Raw genomic sequence first — 19890 nt, 5'->3', positions numbered from 1 at the left:
ATTGTATTTTTTTCAGCTGCAATGAGTTTAAATGTTAGTAAATCACCCCATAGTTCTTAGGAAGAATTTGAGGCCATTCCTTCAATTTCTGGCATCAAAAACAGTAGATCCATTGTGCATATATCAACACCACCGGCATGCACGTTGCCACTCTCTCACCCTGATGTGTAAGCTTATTGTTGGCACTTTGCGGGTTACAGGCAAGCACCTCCGTCATCAAGATCTTTGTGCCCTGGTTACAAAATGACCGTGCTGCCTGTGGTTAGGCAATCATGGCCAAAATTCAGGAAGCAGCTAAAGAGGTTTGAAACTACCGTCATAAAGTTACATCCTTGAAGGCATGTGATGTTCAACTGCTGCCAAAGGCTCTGGTTCTGAAAAGGAGGTCCTGCCTAGGGGTCTCAAACTGGTCAGGAGTGGCAGGGCCCATGTACCACAAACGTGTGGGCTAGCATTTCATGCTGGAAGCCTTCCCATCTTTAGTTACTTGCTCTGTTCCCTTTCTAGTGGCTTAGGAACTACCCTACAATCGCTGAGGTACAACCGAATAGGAGCGATACTGCCCACTGAAAACCGGGCTGTATTTTCTGCTTATAGAGCAGTGGGTCTGGAAAACATATTTCCACTGCTTCTAAAATGAATGAGTTAAACCGTGGGTCTTTCAACAGTCCCTTGACAGTAGCTGCTTGCCTGAGGAAGCCTGCAGCTCAGGGATGGCACGGCCATGAGAGGATGGTGCTCTGAATGCAAAGAAAGATTCAACAGGGAGCAGAAAAAAGACAAAAAAATATAAAGCAAAACCTGCATTTGGGGCTGTTGGTCACTGACGCAAGAGAAATAAAAATAGAAGTTAATGATCTGAAATTTCCTCTTGCGTTTGCATGATTCGGACATGGGTCTTACTTTTAAAAAACAACATTTGTCAAATAGCTACAGTGTTACCTGGGTAATCATTCAAGTGTACTAACATACTTGAACTCTCCCTCCCCTCCGTCCCTGCTGATGCTCTCACCTTGGTTTGTGTATGTTAGCCTAAGAGGTTGCTTTATTTGGCTTATTCTGTGAATTACTGTGTCCTGTGTAGTTGTCTTATGCGTGCACCCTCATCAGCATATTAGTACAACAGGGAAGAGAGGCAAACAAGCGAAAGCAACCATGGCCCTTGGTGATGAACAGCCTGTGATGCTCCCAGTAAGGGCCGGCTGGCTTTGGACTGGGGTGCTGTGCCATCAGCCTCTCTTGCAAGCGTCCTGAGGGCAGCGTTAGGTGGAGGGGCTCCTTGAGAGCTGGTTTGTGGTGGGTGCTGAGGAAGGTCTCTCAGACCTCAGGCCAATAGAGTCCAGATCTTGGGGGAACTGCATTTTTGTGCTCTTAGCCCTTTCACATCTGATGTTTTGCAGGTAAAATAACTATTTTGCATGCTGTCTCACTTTTTTCTGTTACCATTCATTGAAGTCACACTGCTTACGATTGCATCCTACCAGCTTTTCTCTGTTTACCTCTCTTGTGCTGCAGCGGGCTGGGAGACTGAGAGTAGATGGTCCAGAGCTGCCCCTGTGCCAACCCACACACCCACGCACTGGCAGAGCAGGAGCTGGCAGAGAACAGGCAGGGACAGTGGCCAGAATAATCCAGCAATCTCCAGTTGCCATTTGGGGACAGACAAACAGCCACTTCAGATGACAGCAACTCTGTTGTTCCTTGTGCCAAAGCTGACCAGGGAATGAAGAAATGAACACTTACATCCTAGCAGGTAGACCCAGCCTCAAATGGCCAGGGCAGGATCTAAAGCATGATAGTAAGCATATGCAATGTCAACAGCACATTATATTTGTTATGTCTGTTGTCCTGGCCATTAGAAAGGATATAGCTAGAGAACCAAGGCCAACTGAAACCTGGGGAGATGCTTTAGGTGGCCTGAGTGTGACTGAGAGCTGGGCAGGAGAGGATGGGGAAGGCATGAACAAGTCTCTCAATGAAGTTGAGAGTCTTGATAGGTTGAGTAAAAGCAGACATTCAATCGAGAGAGGTTTTTTTAAGAGGGTACATTTGGACTGAAATGCTTTAAAATATTTCTTTTCTAGAACAGAGTTCTTTTAGATACAAGTTTCTGAGAAAATATATGGCCTTTTCACGTCTAACTTTGCCAAATATTGATTTCTCCTTTTTGTAAGAGTAAAAGCTCAGCAGCAGAAACTGCTATCTAAATATTGAATTTGTGCTAGACCCAAAACATTGGTAAATATCCTAGCAAGACAAATGAATGTCAGCGTGTTAACAGGGGCTGAGATGTTAAATGGAAAAGATCTATTAGGTCAGTCAGAGCTGTGCTTGAAAGCTGCCTGCCAGAATAGTTACTCAGCAAACATGTCTTCTGAGAAAGCAGAGGACAACATCCAATACAGATGTGGAAAAGCATACCCATTCTCATCAAAAAACAAAAGGAAGAGCAGGCACTAGACTAGATGTTACGTAGTCTCCCAGCCAACTTTTAGCTGCGATTAGAAGATCCAGTTTACCAGCCTTTTTCTTATATCTGTAAAAGTATGGTTGTCTTCTGCCAGCCCCACTACAATCTGTACAGTTTTGGCAAGGCAGAAACAAGGGTGAAATCTTGAGACATTCATTTTCTGATAGGAAGAATTTACAAAAAAAGAAAAAAAGGAAATTCCACCCAAAAAGTACCCTAAGTCCGGAAAACTATAAGGCCATGATAATTAAATATAGGTCACTCCCAGGCATAATCCATCAGTAACGCTAGGCAGTTATGGAAATTAAAAAAAAAAAAAAAAGGATGGAAATTAAAAAAAAATGGAAATTAAAAAAAAAAGAAGGTGGGAGAGTCCTTGATGGATTCACTATATAAAACAACAGGGAAACTTGATCAGTTCACCTCAGAAGGGAATGCAGTGAACTGAGGTGACTCTATATCAGTTAACAGGGTTAGGGGAAAAAAAAAAAAGAAAAGAAAATTATCTTAATGGTAGAGATTAGAGTGAGGTTTAGGTGGGAAAGAGAAAGAACTACAGATCTCCTAAGCCATCCAGGGGCTGCACTTGTTTCCAGTCCAGTTTTAAGGCTCAGAAAGGGCCAGAAGCACAATTTATCCAAGGCTTTTGGGATTTGCTATATATTAGCACAGTTTCAACAGTCCTTACTTAACAAGTCAGTTAATATTACTGCAAACCAGTGATCCCAATGGCTAATTTAGAAATGCCAACTTAGAGAGCCTTACGGTATCTCATAGCTCTTATATATAGTCAGCCGTGCCTAGAACCAAAATGCTGCGAAAACACTTTTTCCATTTCTTATGGATGTTGTCATCAGAGACCCACTGCTCTGATGTGAAGGTGAGCTTTGGGTTTCCTGGCAAGGCAGGAAGCATCTGTGGTGTGACACCGTCACACCTCTGCCCAGGCGACAGTGTGTGGAGAGTTGGTACCCAAAACCAAGCAACATTTTTGGCTAAAATGGCTAAAATGGCTAAAGCCTTTGTATATGACTTTGGCAAACACCTGGAGGAACCAACAACTGGGCAGTTTTATTTCAGCAGGCCATGGAAGGGTGGCTTTGCTGCTGGAGCCATGGCTGCAAGATGGTTTGCGCTCGCTTCTCCAGCAAAGCCACCCAAGAGTAGTTTAGATAGGCAGTGAAACACATCACGGATCTTGTGGTAGTAGCTGCTGACAGATGCTTGTAAACCACTTCCTTGACCTTAAATCGGAGCTGTGCAAGCTTTTATCTTGCTAGGTGTGTGGGTGGATGTAGGATTTCATTTTCTCTCTTTTTATGAAACAAGGCTGTTAAGTCTCATTAGAAACTGTTACTGTGACCTTCAGTATCCATTTGACTAATACATTTCTGTTTGCTTTCCAGCCTACCCTGAGATCTCCATTAGCCTGCAAGAGGGCTCAGCTGGCACCTTGCAGAAGGTGAGCAATTTTGGAGCAACCAGTAATGCCCATGACCATCACCGTGCCACCCCAGCAGGGCCAGGCAGGCTAAGCTGAATCAGACACAGGCGGGACCTCCAATCTGACCGACCTCACAGGGCAACAAGCAGGCCAATGAGTTAATGTCAGCCGTTCGTACCCTTTCTTCTGAGCGATTTCCATCCCCGCAGCAGTGAGCTGCTTCAGTGAGCACAAACTGGAGCTAGCTAAGGGCTTCTCCGTGGTTTGGGCAAAATCTGATTTTGCATCAGCTCTTGGTGGTGTTGCAGGGGACTGCAATGCTCCTTTTCCTTCTCCATCTGCTGGCTACCACCCAGCAGCATTGAGTTGCCCTCTCCACATTGCATAAAATCCCTCTCTGAAGAAGGCCACCCGCTACCGGGACGCTGCTGTGAGGGGGTAGGCAGCGGCAGCCCCCGCCTGCCACACAACCCCCCGGGGGACAGGGAGGAGCAGGTGCTGTGGGAGCGCTGCGTGGGGCACCGACGTGGTCTGGTGTGTCGATAGAAAGGTGATGATCTTGTCAGGTGTAATGTGTCATGCTCCAAGCAGAACTCAGCTGGAGCAATCAGATGCTGATGGAGGGACTGGATCTAAGTCTGAGGGTGCCTGTTTATTGCTGAGCACTTAAACATGTGTTGCGGGGCCTTTGTTTCACCACCTGCTTGGCGATGGCAAAACCTAAAAGGAAAGTCTGCTGTACTGCACTGGCCATACTTGGCATAAAACATATTTGTGGCCCATATGTCTGCCTAGCAAGCCACTCTGGCTACTAGCTATGACACTTTTCTTCCTGTTGCATCCATCCAGGTTGAAGCTTTTGATCTGTGAACATCCCAAATAAAGAAAGTTTTCCTTGGAAACAGCACTTGTGGGCAGGCAGAACCTTGTATTAACTGTATCCACCTGTTGTCAGACAAGCCATGAGTCAGTTGGTTCTGCAAAACCACCATTTTCCTGGTGGCCTATTTCCAGGTGTGGTGTTGGACATCGCAGGCCTTTGCCTGCGCTGTCCTGCTGAGCAGAGCAAGGGGTGCTGCTATCATGGGACTGGGCAACGGAAGCTCTTCCAAGAGCCTCTGTCTGTTCTTCACCTCCAAGCAAACACTGATGCCTTTCCTTCTCTTTTCCACCCTTTCTCGCAGGGCTTAAATCTACTTTGGATGTCAGATTTTTATTTCTTCATAGGAAGCATGTATAAAAATATTATGAACGAAAGGTGGCTGAAAAATAAGGGAATAATGAAGAGAAAAAAGGGGAAAGAAATTACACTGCGAGTTCAGAGGTTATTTACTATGGCAAGGAAAGAGTTTCAGCTGGGTAGCTTCAGTCTTCATACTGAATGATTGACTTCTGCTGGCTGCAATGCATCAAGCTTGCTTTCAATTAAATGTGTGAACCAGTTTCTTCCAAAGTGGGAGAAAGAGGGCTTTGTCCTGCATGAGTAGCACATGCTTTTTTCCTTTTTTCTTTTTTTAAACAGACAAGTCAATTTCTCTTAATGCCATAAGCTGCTAAGTAAATGTAATTGGGAACACCTAGGCAGCATGAGGATGAGATCTTCCCATCCTGCTAGTGCCCAACCCGTCATCCAGCCTTGATTTTGAGATCCCTCCAGTCCTTCCTATCTATTGCTTGATGAGTAATTAAATATAAATAAATAAATATAATAATAATAAATAATATAAATAAACAAATACAGACTTTTGGAGCAACTGGCATACAGCCAGGACTACTGCACCTAAAGCATGGAATTCCTTGTGACTTCTGGGAACCTCTTACATATCATGCCCTCTACAAAGGTAGCTGATTTTTTATATTCAAGATATCATTGTGCTAGGCTGTCTTTTTCATGGGATTTGCCTCCTTCTCTGCCTAACGAAGGAAGGATTTATGTAGCAATCAGGAGATGTCTCATTGTCCCCACACACATGTTTCTCCATGTGGGTGTTTGCCCCCAAGGTGCTGGGCTGGGGGCGGGAGTGTGTGGGGGCTCACCTTACCATGGCACAGGACTGGAGGGTGTTGGAGCCCCATCACCCCACACCTGGCCCAGGGTGATGGGAGTGTCCCTGGGCTCTCAGTCAATAGTGTCTCCACCCAGAAAACCTGGGGGGAAACAAATGCAATAAAGAGGAAGCGAGCACTTCCTTCCCAAGTGGGATGGTGAGTAAATAAGCTCTGTAAGGGATTTTGGAAGCCTGCAGCCAGGTGAGAAATGCCAGAGGCTAACGACTGGTTTTTACTGCCCCATAGCCTAACGTGAGCTGCGTCGTGAGGAAAGCATTTCCCAAGCCGAGCCTCCTGTGGTACGTGGACAGAACAAGCCTGACGGAGCAGCCTGGAGGTAATGCAACCAGACAGTGGTGCAGCTGTAGAAGTGTTTCCCAAGAAAAGCGATGGTTTCTCATCCCCTCCTACTGTGAGGAGCCTGTAGGTGTCCATGGGGGTGAAGGGGAGGATCAGACCTCCTCAAAGGGAACAGCTGGCGAACAGCTGTGACCACCGCCCCCTGCAATTGCCAGTGATGGGAACAATGGCTTGGCATAACTGCGCTGTTCTTGCCAATTCTTTGATAGTGGCTCAGCAAAGAAACCTGCAGCCATATGAGCTTGCTTTTCAGTAGCAATATTTTGCGCAGCTCTGATTTATAGTTTGGAGTGTAATGAGAGGGTCTTGCAGTTTTTCTTTTTTTTTCTTTCCCCAAGAAATGTCTGTTGAACAAGAAGACTCACAAGACAGCGAAGGTTTCTATCATCTGAGATCAACGCTAATGTTGCAAGGGACCCACCAGACACATAAGACGTTCTCATGTGCATGTCTGTTTTCCTCTTTTGGGAATGAAACGTGGAATATTTCATCAGAAGAAATACTTGTTTCCCTCGGTAGGTTTTTCATAGATAAGATGCATCTCAAATGTACAATGTTAAGAACATTGAACACACGTATTCTCTGTTATTTAAAATAGTGAAGAAATGCCAAGTGTATGGAAGTTTTTTTTTTTTATACAAGTTCATCACACAGCTTGAACTTTCTGGCAGGTTTTTTAGCTCAAGTCTTTGCTCAAGACTCTAAATGAGCTAAGAAACTTCTGCACAAACATAAGATGCTTGCTGTTTGTTTAGGCAGTATCTTGCTGCAATTCCCATACCCAAAAATACACTAGCTTAGCCACATGGCACCAGTGAGCTATTATAATCATGTGTTTCTCACTGAACACTCCTGGCAGAAAGTCTGCATGTGTGCAACAAAGCTCTGTGGAAAATCAAACCCACAGAGTTAGGGATACGTTGTACATCTTCAGTGAAACCTGCAAAAGGCCTTTAAAACAGTTGCATCACTTTGGGCAATGGAGAACCTCCCCTATAACCCATACTGTAAGAATTAGCTACATGACTAGGGAAGTGTGGGGAAGTACTACCATCTCAAACAGTTGGTGAAAGCAGGAGATGTGGCAGTCCAGAGGTTTATGGCATTTCTGAGGATGCAGGATGGCTGGTGAGAAGGGCAGGCTGATTCCCTTTAGCACTCTCTTGTGCATGCCTCGTCTCCAGGTGCAAATGCACAGTTACACCTGGTTTTTCTACTCCTTGCTGCACAGATAGTACAACTGAACTGCTGCCCCTTGGCAACCTCCAGGGGCACGTCATGTACTGTGGTAACTACTTGCAAGTCAACTGTGTTCACTCGTGGCTGTGGATATGCTTGTTGCTATGTTTTTCCACAAAGAAAGACTACATCAAAAGCCAGAGCTTACTCCCCTGGAAATATAGCTTCAGAGGGAAGGGAGATAAATGATCATTTTTCTCCAAAATGACTCATTTCACCCAATTTGCAGTTTTGTAGAAATGTATTCAAATTGGAGAGCCATCAATTAAAGAAGTCTACATTCTTGCCTGCAGGGTATACTGATGTTAAGATAGATCCACTCTGTATAAAAATGTTAATGTATTTATATGTGACAGAAAGGAAAAAATTAAATTAATTCTCAGCTGTGTTCTATGAAGGTGCCATACTAATGCTCAGTATGACACAAACCCCCAAATAAATTTTCAGCCTTTATAACAAAAGCCCAACTACTTTTAAGAACGGATTTTACCTTTGGGTTTTTTTTTTTTTTTTCTTCACAGACAATAAGTCCAATGAAGCCTCATCCAAAGCTTTTACCACCATGGCTTCAGAAGGTAGTATAAATTAGCGAATGAAATAAACTTGGGTTATGTTAGAGGTGCATCTGTAAATTCCTAAAGAATGGAGAAATGGTTTTGCAAACTTGTTTCTGGATGGGTGGCAAGGTACCCCTTTCTGCAGCTATGACTTCAAAGAAAATACAATAAACAGATATTTTGGTGATGTAATCTATCATAATTAAGCCCAAGCATAATTAAACTCCAGCCTTGAGGAGCACTTAATGTTATTTCTGATGCTTCAGCTGGCATTCGAATATAGCTCTTTCAGCACTGAACTGATAATTAAAAATAACAGCCTGCTAACAGTTCTACCTTCTGCTTAAGTACATAGCCAAGATCCTCAACACTTTTGCCTAATTATAGAACTGATGGGATGTTTCTTAATTTGTGTAAATTTGGTAAATCCGCACTCTGTCCCTGCAAGTTTGTCTTATTATCAGTTTATTGCAGACAGATAAATCGTTCCCTCCACACCTTAGCTGAAGCTCTTTGGAGACACCTCTCCTGGGGCGGCTTGCTCTGCTCCACACAGGAGGCAGCTGCATTTTAAGTGGTGGGTTACATGACCATGTCCAATAAATGCTGTAGACATATGGCATGGAAAGAAGTGTGTCTTTCTGTGCAAGCTTGCTTCTGCGAGTGCAGGTTGAGGCAGACCCTGGGAGTTCAGCCAATACCCTATTGGACACAAGAAAGCCATCCCAGGTACCCAGGGTCCCTGAGAGAGAGGCTTTGTCCTCTGCTGGCCTCTGCAAGGTGATCTCTCAAAGCAGCCCCTGCAGCTTGCGTCAGGTCACCACCCTGCTTTGCCTTGCACACTCTGCAGTAACGTTCTGGGAGCTGGGCACACCTCGAGGTGCCCCACTACCCTGGTTTTAGACCCACGGCGTCTTTGGTAAGGGATCCTCTTATGTTAGCCAGCTACTGCGAAATCCCTGTTAGCACAGGTGAGGCTAAAATGAAGTGCAAATGGAAGAGCAACACTCAAAACAGTCAAAGAAGGTACAAATGCTTGCAAAAGAAAGCAGCTGGAGAGTTGATGATTATCTACTTATGCTAAAATCCTGCCTGCAGAGGGTCAGTCCCTGTCCAGCACCCTCCCAACATGCCTGGCCACACAGAGGTACTTGGGCTGCCCTCCCAGACACATTTTTTATTGAGGTGTGCAGGCTTTCATAGTTCACCTCCTTCATGGAGCCCTTTGGGGAGATTTAATCCTTCCTCCTAACCTACTCAGGGGGTACTTTGCCTCACCTCCTGGCCAAAAAAAAAAAAGTGAGATAACTTTTACTTAGGATGTAAATACTGCTGGGGCAGGACAGTGTCTCTGCTGTGCTTGGCCGGCTGGTTAACAGTCCTTTAATTACAAGGACTAAATCACTCTCTCTCCCCTTCTTTGAGGACTTGGAAAGCACTTTTCAGTGCAAAGTGTCCCTGAAATTTCCTGTCAGGGTTGCAGTCTCTGAAATGCCTCATGGATGGAGCTATGCAGGTGCCACCGCTGGGTCATATATCTTATTTCAACCTGCGTGCCAATAAGATGCCTCTGTTTGTATGGGATAAACCCAAGTAATTCACTTCTGCTTTTTGAGTTGAGGTGCAGACTGGAGGTGCCTGGGGCTCCAAACCTTTTTCCCCCAAGCCTTTGTTTCCCTAGGGATTTCACAGGACAGTTACCTCAGGTGCTTCTTTGTTTTTTGCTGGACCACTTGGTTGGGTTGTGCATTGAAAGATTATTTGGAAATTAAGTGTAATGCACCCTTTCTCACTCTTGAACCCTTGAATGACCCACTTTTCTATAGCAGAATAAACACCTTTCTCACCCTGAGTAAAAGTGTTTGCTTTGATTTGTTATAGACCTTGGAAATTCAGCACTTCCATCAGCTGTCATGACTACGTCAGGTAAGGGGGAAAAAAAAAAAGCCTTTTTTATTACTCAGTCAGTAGATGTATGATCTCTGCTCGACCTGTGCTTAAATGTCATGTACACAGAGCCGGAGACGTGCAGGGAAAGGTCAGTGAGCTCTGGTACTGATGGTACCTGTGTGCTGCTGGATGGGAATTTGCAAGCTATGAAGTTACCCAAGAAGAGATCTGACACAAATCCTGCTAAAAGTGTCATGTTAGGACAGCATGTAAAATGGCATGCTGAATGTCATATATTATTCTTATGCCTTTTTATAAAATGGAATAAAATGCCCTATACAACTATGAATAAATTTGTCCTATTATGACAGTGATGTGCATGCGATAAATAAGTTAAAACCACTGCTTTTCCTTGACCCAACAGTAGCACATCATTCCCATTCATTAATGATATAAGATAAATACTACTGCTTTACCAGAGCGTGCATATGGATAACTATATTAAACTATATCTTCAGCAATTGAGAGGAAAATGCGGAAGAGTAGGTGATCTCCTGGGCTTATACGGCTGCTGCGTGTTGTCAGAACCATTTCTGGCACGGCCCTGGCTAGGTGGGGAGGCACCACCACCAAGTGCATAATCCACCCCACAGCAGTTAAATTGAACCCTGTGTACAAAAACGTAAATAAATAACTCACACAGCTAGCCCACGTGAGAGGGTCTGCCTTAATAAAGTCAGCCATCTCTGGTTGCTCCTCAAATTTGTGGGGTGTTTTGAGCATTTAACTTTAACTCTGATAATGGGATTTCTGCCGCAGAGTCTGCGTTAACCCAACAGCTACTGCAAGCTCTTTGATACAGGTTGTTTTATGATTTATTAATATTATTTTTAAAAGATCCTATCAACTAAATGTGATACCGTTTAATCTGTTTGTCTCAAGAGCATCAGTCAACACCTTTGGCCTCTCTAGATTTCAAAAGTCAAACAAGCTTGCCTCCTGCTTCCACGACACAAGGTAATCAATTCAGCCAAAATGTTTCTTGTATTGTTTCATAGACGTACGAGAAAGATATGTAAACACAATAACTATCTTGAATTTTTTGTAGCAAACTATTTAATGTCCACTGAAGCCCTTTTCCTAGTGCTTACACCCTAGGAATTCCACAGTTCAAAAATAAATATATGCGAAAATGCTGTCGGTTTCATCTTTTTTAATGCTCCATTCAGGATAGATGCATTAGTTTCAGCCAGTGAATAGACATCGAGTATATACCTTTACAATACTTATTCCTTGTATTTCTTTAATGAAATACCATACAGAAATAGAGTGACATTAGAGATGAGTGATAGAAAAAGTGCAATCCAAACATTAGAGTACAAGAGTACAAATACAAAGCACCGATAAACAAAATATTTACAGCAGATGACTCAACTCAGTGATTTCTTCCCGGGGCTGGTGGCACGGGGGCCAGTGGAGGGCAGGGTGACTCACTTAGAGCGGTTTAACCTCGCTTCCCCGGGGAGAGGTACGTGCACCAGCGGCTGGCATGCACTTGGCAGTGCAGCAGCAGCCTGAATCGAGAGCAGGTGAAGCTGTGAACCTCCTGCTTTCTGATCCCAAAATAAAGGGTTGATGCCCGCCAGGCCCAGCAGAGTGCATTTTCTTGCAGCACAGCCTGTCTGCAAATGCTTTTTTCTTTAAAGCCTCCTTCCATTTTGAAGCCCAGCTGTTGATCCCTGTAGGACTGGTAGGTTTTAAGCAGCAGTTAGAAGGGTGTTGGGGCTGCCCTCACTGGCAGCAAGGTGTGCACTTGCTGCCACGTGGCCTGAATAAATGCAGGCATGGCACACGCTCCTATTTCGCAGACAAGACAGCCCATGAGAAACAGCAGCGCAGGCAGCAAGAGGAAGAGGCGATGTGGCAAGTTGTTGTCAAACACTATCTTCCTCTCCATAGCATCACCAAAGCTTTGGCTCGGAAATGATCCACCATTGAGGCAGCAGCTGGCAAGTGTGAATTTGGCCCTTGATGTTTGTGGCAGCCTTGTTCTCCCAAACAAAAAAAATCAATTGCAACAGACTAACTTTCACCAACCTGTGGGGCACTGAACGTCCTCCTTAAGCTGTGCAATTCAATCCTGCAGTCTTCACTTAAAGTAACCTATATTACACTTTAGCAGTATTTACCCAGAGATGCACGAGTAATGCGCTGAGCAGCGTGTGGGGTAATGCTGGAGGAAGACACTGAACACAAGGCTTCGTCCTGCCCCAGCAGAGTGCTGGCTGGGAGCTGAATCACTTAATGTAAGGCCCTGGGGCATGAAGAGGCTAGACCAAGATATGCCAGGGCAGAAACGCAGATTGCAGCCGCACTGAAATTGAAGTTTGCTGCTTCTCAGACTGCCTTCCGCATCCCCGAAGTAGAGAGACTTGCCCAGCCTGGCTGACAGTGGGGCAGCAAAGCGCTTGTCCAAGTGGACTGAAAGCCCTTCTGTCCCAATAAACAATTTCATGACAAAGGCTATAAATACACAATGTGACCAGAGAGGATTCTCCTCACTGGATTATACTTCTTCACTGGTTGAGGAAGTATGAGGTCAAAGTCATACTGTAAGCCAGAGCTGAGCCATTTCTCTTCTGTAAACAGCCCAATAAACATCTGCTTTTTTACCAATGCCCCTGACGTGTGGCAGTCATGGTGTGCTGACCATGGGTTACTGCTTCTCCTCTCTGACCCGCTGCTGGTTCCCACACCGGTGCCACCATCAACTTCTTGAGCAGATCAGTTGGGCTACAGCCAAGTCAGGACGCCAAATCTGCCATTGTAAAAAGGGGGTTGATTCAGTTCCTGTTATTTTGCAAGTTTTTAATGAAAATCCAAGAGACAGCTGGGAAAAGAGTGCACAGATATAGACAGGAGAAGGAGGAGGGGAGAGAAAACCAAGGCTGTTGTTAAAACTGCAGCCTGGTCTTTGCTTAGCTTCCACGATAGCTCCATCTCTGAGCCCAGAGATGCTCAGGCTTTGAGAGCTGGGTTTACAGCTGCATTTCACCTTTTCAGGTTTGTTCAGATGGCTTAATGGTACTTTTCCAAAAATGAGACAGGTGTTAGGAAAGAGGGACTCTTTTTAGTAAATGTGAAATAGTCCTCTTGGGAAAATAGAGGTCTACTTGCTAACCACCATCTGTCTGTGTTTGAATATCAGATAAATAGCTAGTTCAGCTCTAGAATACTTAGCACTTCAGAAAAAAAATTAAAGGAAAATGTTAAATAAGTTGGTATTTGGCGCCAGGCAATGCAGGTGTGACTCCTGTACACTGACTTCTTCAAAATTTCTCTTCACTAGATGGAAAACAGTTTTGTCTCATTGGAGCTGGTGAAACCCTGTTTAAATTCTGATTTATGTACATTTGCTCATCACACTCTATTGGCTTCAGGTCAAAACAAGCCAGTGCACTCAGAACTATTGAGTTTCAGCTGAAACTCAGTTAAAATCCAAAAATGCATGCTTAAATGCCCCATATGTTTTCTCAAAGTTTATTTATCCATCTCACCAAACTCCTCTTGAGTTTCTAGCTTGTGACAGACTAGACACAGAATTTTGTGTACTTGTCTGAGGGAAGCCAGCATCTCAGGTAGTAGGTTACAACTCTTTGACCTCTTTAGTCAGGAAACAGGGAAGAAAGAGGGGAAAATGAAGAACGAGTGATAGGGTCCTCTACAGCAATTTTTACAGGCTTGTGTGTTTTTCAGCAGGAGCACCGACTTCTACCTCAGAGACAAAAAGCTATACCAGTGCCCCAGCATTCAATGAGAGTTTGACAACAGCATGTGAGTAGATGATGCATCTCCTTTGCTTCATAGGACTGTTAACAGGGGAGTTATGTACCTAAATGTAGCTAAATACAAGTGCTGCAAATGTGGCACCAACCCAGCAAGTGTCGGGTTGCAAATCGACAGTGCCCTGGAGTACCTTGCAAAAAATATAGCAGCAAGTACTCAGCTCTACGTGGTCTTCAGTTTGTGATGCCTTTGCCAAGAACATTAGCTCTGCGGTGTTTATTTTCAGCTGCTAGTTGATAGTTATCACATCGCTATGCAAAAATTATTACTAAAGATGGAAAAGTTGTGTCCGAGCAGAGGCCAGAAGTCGTGTGGTATAATCTGTACCAGCTTTTCAGTACTGCACAGAACCAATTCCCCTGCTGCGTTGCACTGAGTTAGAAGATAAAGACTTGAGTCTTCCAAGCCGTCAAGGATTTGCAACAGCAAAAGAGGAACAAAAAGCGTTTGAGTATCCTGGTTTTATCAGACATATTTAATTTAATAATATTAAAATTGAGAAAGTTGCTAGGCAAATGTAGTGAGTACTGAGGGTAGCTTATAGATGAAATAAATTACTGGAGAAGCTAAATAAAATCACAGAGCAGCAATGAAATCATGAGATAATGTGGGGCAATAAAGGCGGGCTAATAGAACATCGAAAGGCGGCCTCATTAAAGATCAATGAATCAATAAAAAAACCCCTAGGGGTGGACCCTTTTTCACAAAGCTTTCCCTTTAGAAAATCTCTGCTCAGCAGCAGAAAGCCAGAAATGATTTTCTTTTTTAACATCTTGGTTTGTCTTTGTGCTTTCAGAACAGGCAGGACCTGTTAATGCACTTCTGCATTTGTATGGCAGTCGTCTTTCGGCTGAAGCGCAAATGTAGCAGCCACTTTCCATTTTCTGAATATATTTGGCAGCACTCTGGTGTTTATTTAGCAGCGTATGATCCACAGCCGCGCGTTTAGACCGAAACCTTGTGACAGCTTCTAAAGCTTCACGATCCTGCTCTTGCACAGCTTGCTGGTTGCAATTTTTGCTAAAAGCATGCTGAATTACGCTACGATTTGCGGGAGGCACCGTGCGTTGCACCACTCATCGGCTTCCCGACAGCCGTGCCTGCCTGACCGCCAGCTGAGGCATGGCCTTCAAGGGTCCTCAGTCCGGCGGCTGTAATTGAGGGCAATTTCAGAGCTCACGGGCACCGGCGCGCCCGCTGAGGCATACCAGTGTGTTCCCCTGTGCCCTCCCAGGGCCACCAGGCTCTTACAACAGGGATTACCTTTATCAGTTCAATCCTCTGAGGCTCTAACTCAAGCCATTATGTAAATAATAATAAGTAGTGCTCGCTGGCATGCTGTATAGAGAGCACTGTTACGGGATCTCTAAGTGTATGTCCTTTTTTTTAATATAACTTTTTAAAACGCCAGATCTACCATGCTTATCCCCGTAAAATTAAACACCTGATAAACAAGGAGAAAAGAAGAACTGAATTGAATTAATCTCCAAAACTCTCAGTGAATTTTTAGAGTGCCCTAAAATTGGACTTATTTTGGTAGGGCTTTTTAATACATACATATATATATATACATATATACACACATGCTTGAGTGGTCAATTTCAATCAGAACAAGCATCACATGAGAAAGAGATTTTCCTGGCTCTGTCCGGTTACTCATTTACATAATTTAAACGATGGATTTTTTTTCTCGGATTTATAAATCAGCAATTATACTAGAGGCTTTCAGGTGTCTCTGTTATTTCATTTGTTGTTTGCATTAGAGAAAAGCAAAGGGTATAAAATAGCCACAGTTAAACCTAATGAAGCAGTCATGTACAGGCTTGTAAGATAATTGAACGATATTATTTCTTTTTGTCCAGATTTGAACGATTCTACCACCGAATCCCCACAAAGCCTCAGGAATGCCACACGCTCCTCTGAGAATACAACCCTGGCGCATCGTAAGTGTCGTGGCAGCTCTGAAAAGATGTGCACTTGTCTAGTCACATATTTTAGCTATTATTTTGATGCAAACATAGAGATGGCTAGAAAAAAACAGGAATGTATCCTTAGGCAGCACTGATCTCAAACGTAGGTAGCTTAGCTGTATTAGGAAAGAGAATATATCTGTCTACAAACAGATGAAATATGATTTTTGTGGTTCAGACACAGTGCTTGACAGAGGAGACTGAGGTTTCACTCAGTCATGGCAGAGGCAGACTCTTTGTGTTGCTGCTAAGCCACTTAGTATCTTTAGCTTTTTCATTACCATCAAAGAGGCAAAAAGCTTATCATTCTTCCAGACTGCTGTGCAGCTCAATGCTGGCTTGCTGGAACGTCTTAATAGATGTTTTCTAATAGTCTTTCTTTCTTTTACTACCCTTTAATTTGATAAAAGCATATTTTTTGTCTAACACTGGGTTTTATGCCAAAAATGTAGGCGTCCCCCCAAGTGAAGTCTGACACCTGAATTCTGGAATTTAATTTCCAGTCCTCAGCAGAGTGAATAACGGCGGCTTCTGAACACAACCTTCATTAAAAAAAAAGAAAAAAACAAATAAGTTACTAAAAATGTTCTATGCCCATATCCTTTTAGGTAACCGGTCCTTCAGCACCACAGACCAGACAATTCCTGTTACCAAGGGGAAAGATTTCTTTACTACCAGCAGTCTGCTCAATAGTACTGGTGAGACACCATCTTACAAATCTCCGTCTTTCAGCATGTCGTTGCAGTAAGCAAGAAAAGTAGAGAAGCACGAAACCTGGACCATTGTGTAAATTTGGCCAAGGAATTTCAAAAAAGGGGAAAGGGACGGAGTCACGGCAGCTGCATCCCCACACTGCGGGTTCTCACAGGCTTTTGGCATTCCTGCTTTCTCCCTACCTCTGCAAGCAACACCCCAGCGCATGTTTTCTTCCAGGAGCAAAATTTGGCTGGTCACACTCCCGCACCCCAAGGGCCACTCATGGCTCCTGCAGCGTGGTGGACTTGGTGCCCGGCCGTGGCACTGGCTGCCGCTGTGGCTAAGGCCCAGGCTGGGTGACGTGCCAGTAGGACTGACCTTGCAAAGGGTCGTGACGCCAGCACAATGGGAGGTGACACTGGGGTGGTATTGCCCGGTGACACTTGTGCTCCAGCCCTCTCTGGCACCCAGCCTATGGCTGCATCCTCTGCAGTGGCTGAAGGAGGACCATGTTCCTCCTTTCCTTCCTCCCCACAGCCAGGACCCCGAGGGCACCTCTGTCAGCCACCAGCACCCCTGAGGGTGGTTGCACAGGACAGGGCAGTGGGGGGATCCCAGCACCGCGATGGGGAGAGGCAGCTGTGGCGAGGCGGGGATGCTGCGCCGCCAGCGAGAGCCCACCCCAAAGGGCGACTGCACCCTTGGCCAGGCATTTTGGCAGGGTTTGGTGTCAGCAGCATGAAAAATAAGCTGGCGGGAAGGAGGGCTGGGGCAGGCAGCTGTGCCCGGTCCATGCCATGCCATGCTTCCTCTTCTCGGAGAAGCTCTCGAGGGAACAGAGAAAACCGATGGTTTTTGGATGAAATGCTTGCCGGGTTGTGCCTGAATAATCTTGTCGTGTGAACTGATGGGTGGCTGACATCAGCCTGCAAACCCGGTCAGAACAAAAGTGGTTTAAATCCACAAATTAGAGCTGCAATGCTCAGAGTTTGGGATCCTCAGCCTGGGAACCTGGCAGTCCGGTATTGATGTGGGCCCGGGTTGTCACCAGTCCTGTGCCTGGGGGAGCAGTGAGCCACAGGCAGAGAGCAGGGATTTCCCTCCTCCCCGAGGACGCTGGGCTGAGCTCTGTCTTGTGTGTCCCTTCCAGGCGGCGTGAGGAACACGACAGCCAGTCGCTTCCCCTGGCCAACAGTGGTAGCCGTCCTGCTCCTCTTCTGCAGTTTTCTCATAGCTTTAGGCATCAGGAAATGGTGTCAGTACCAGAAAGAGATGTAAGTACCAGGGAGGGGAATCGCGGGGGCGGGAGGGGTGGCACAGGGGACAGCACAAACTCTAACCCAGCTCTTCGGATTTATGCATTTTCATTTGAGACTACCCACACCGCACAAGACCTTTAAGTACATGGATCGCTAATGCTGTTTTTTCATACAGAGGTATGAAATGTGGAGCGTTCTCAGTCCTTTCATCTGTTCTGTGGGTTATCTATAAAATAAACTTTAAAAAAAAGTGCAGCTTCAGGGTGTGAGGGAAGAATACAAGTCAAGTTTTTCCCCAGAGCCCCCCACTTCTATTAGCCTCCCTGCCAGGTGCTTTTGCTCTCTCATTTTGCATGGTTACTTGAGGACATGTTTTAATGAAATTGTACTTCTAGGGCAATACAGACTATTTGAGTTGTGAATAATATATGTGAAAGCAGGCTACCTGAAACTTAATCCCAGTCAAAGAAGCATTGAGTTTGTAATTATTACCAAAGTTTAATTCCCTACTAAAGCACTCAGAGATCTACTGATGAAAGCAGTATCTAAGAGCCAATTATTTTTAATCTTACTAACATTACTAAAATGTTTGAAAAATCATGGTGATTATGAATCATTTGCAGTTCTAGAAAACCCGTTTGAAACAGGACTGCAAATCCTGTATATCAAAAGTAAAAATGGGATTGACTTTTTTCACTGATTTGGGACAGGACCTTTCTTTCTTTATCTTGGCCTATAAAGTGACAAAAAAACCCTTACGAGTCTTTAAATATACCTTCAGAGAGCTGTGTGAGCAAAAGATCTCTGTGAGGGTTTTGAATGCTTCACCAGGACCACGATCTGTTTTTTTGAAGCATGAAAAAAGTAAAATTGTGAGATGGAAGCTGAGAAAGCCAAATGAATACCAGCAGGTGCACTGGGGCTGTAGAACAGAAACAGGGAAGTTGCGGTACGTAAGAGCAAATGTCAGGTGCTCGTATAATGATTTAGTGTCCATCTACCTCCTCCTGTGAACATTTTACAACAGTCTTTTATACGGCTTTTGTGTGACAGCACGTTTTTTCTCCTCTGTTTCAGTATGAACAGACCTCCATCTTTCAAGCCACCGCCACCTCCGATAAAGTACACCTCCATGGTGGAGTCCGATGGGACTCCCCCATCCTGCCACGAACTGGAAAACCTGTAACATCGCCTACACCCCTTGCGCAGTGCGCAGAAGACTGACACAGTTAAAAAGCTCTGTCTTTAAAACAGTGACTACAGGAGTTTGGTGTTAATGACCCCTATTAAAATTCAGAGTGCCTAAATGACATTAATGTTGGAAGCTGAGCACTCCTGAGGACACTTACTTCATCCCGTCTATCTCTATGTATGCATTACGTTAACACCGTTGTGAGTGTCACCGTAAGATTACACGTGCTTAATTTGAATTGGGTGATCAACTGGGAATTTGCTGTCTTGTTAATGGGAGCAGATTAACACATCACTCCGCCAGCCTGCCTGAAGAGTGTTGAAGCTTTTTGTTTTACTAAGTGTATAGAGATGACAGCTCTGCCGTATGGACACCACGATTACATGGGAAACGTTGGCTTAACACAAGCTTTGTGATACCTACATGAGCCATTCTTACAATTATTATTTTTTACTGTATAAATATTGACTAATATGACCCAATATATAATTTCCTATCAATCACTGTGAAACTAAACAAAAAATAATCAGCACTTTACATGGAAAGAAAATAGTCTGCATCTGTCATCACCGGGGTTGCAGCACAGGATCACGGGGAGGGGCTGGTGAGATGGAAGGGGACTGTGCCAACAGGTGGAAGTGTTCACGAAGAAGACTCAGTCGCTGCTGCTGAAGTCAGGAGAAAGAGTCGGCTTCGGGCTCATTTACAAGCCACCTGTGGACCAGAGACTTAAGGACTGAAGTGACTAAGGGCCCCAAAGATAGTGGAAAGTGCCAGCCCTTCGGAAGTGCTGTGCCTTTGAAACAATAATTACTCTTGAGCCTGCTTTTCTGAAATTATATTTACGGTACACGTGAAGAAAAAAAGGAATGTAATCATTTTATCCTCCTTTGTTCTTAATGAGCTTCTGTCATTTGC

At 44.6% G+C, this 19890-nt stretch overlaps 1 protein-coding gene across 1 annotated transcript in view; it reads left to right on the top strand.

The window, feature by feature from the left end:
* CD96 (CD96 molecule) overlaps positions 1-18966 on the top strand; it is a gene marked incomplete at its 3' end in the record, with an annotated part of 28113 nt that extends 9147 nt beyond the window's left edge. The window contains exons 5-15 of the mRNA XM_082304508.1: positions 3877-3932; positions 6210-6300; positions 6662-6838; positions 8084-8137; positions 10001-10045; positions 10952-11026; positions 13766-13843; positions 15718-15798; positions 16434-16523; positions 17672-17795; positions 18858-18966. Of these exons, the coding sequence (XP_082160634.1) occupies positions 3877-3932; positions 6210-6300; positions 6662-6838; positions 8084-8137; positions 10001-10045; positions 10952-11026; positions 13766-13843; positions 15718-15798; positions 16434-16523; positions 17672-17795; positions 18858-18966 (980 nt within the window). The remainder of the gene's footprint in view (positions 1-3876; positions 3933-6209; positions 6301-6661; positions 6839-8083; positions 8138-10000; positions 10046-10951; positions 11027-13765; positions 13844-15717; positions 15799-16433; positions 16524-17671; positions 17796-18857) is intronic.
* Between the last annotated feature and the right edge of the window lie 924 nt (positions 18967-19890).

The sequence above is a fragment of the Platalea leucorodia genome (assembly GCF_965183815.1).
Source record: "Platalea leucorodia genome assembly, chromosome: 2".
Classification (NCBI taxonomy): Eukaryota; Metazoa; Chordata; class Aves; order Pelecaniformes; family Threskiornithidae; genus Platalea; species Platalea leucorodia.
Note: the sequence above shows the minus strand (reverse complement) of the source record. Positions and strands in the feature narration are given on the sequence as shown.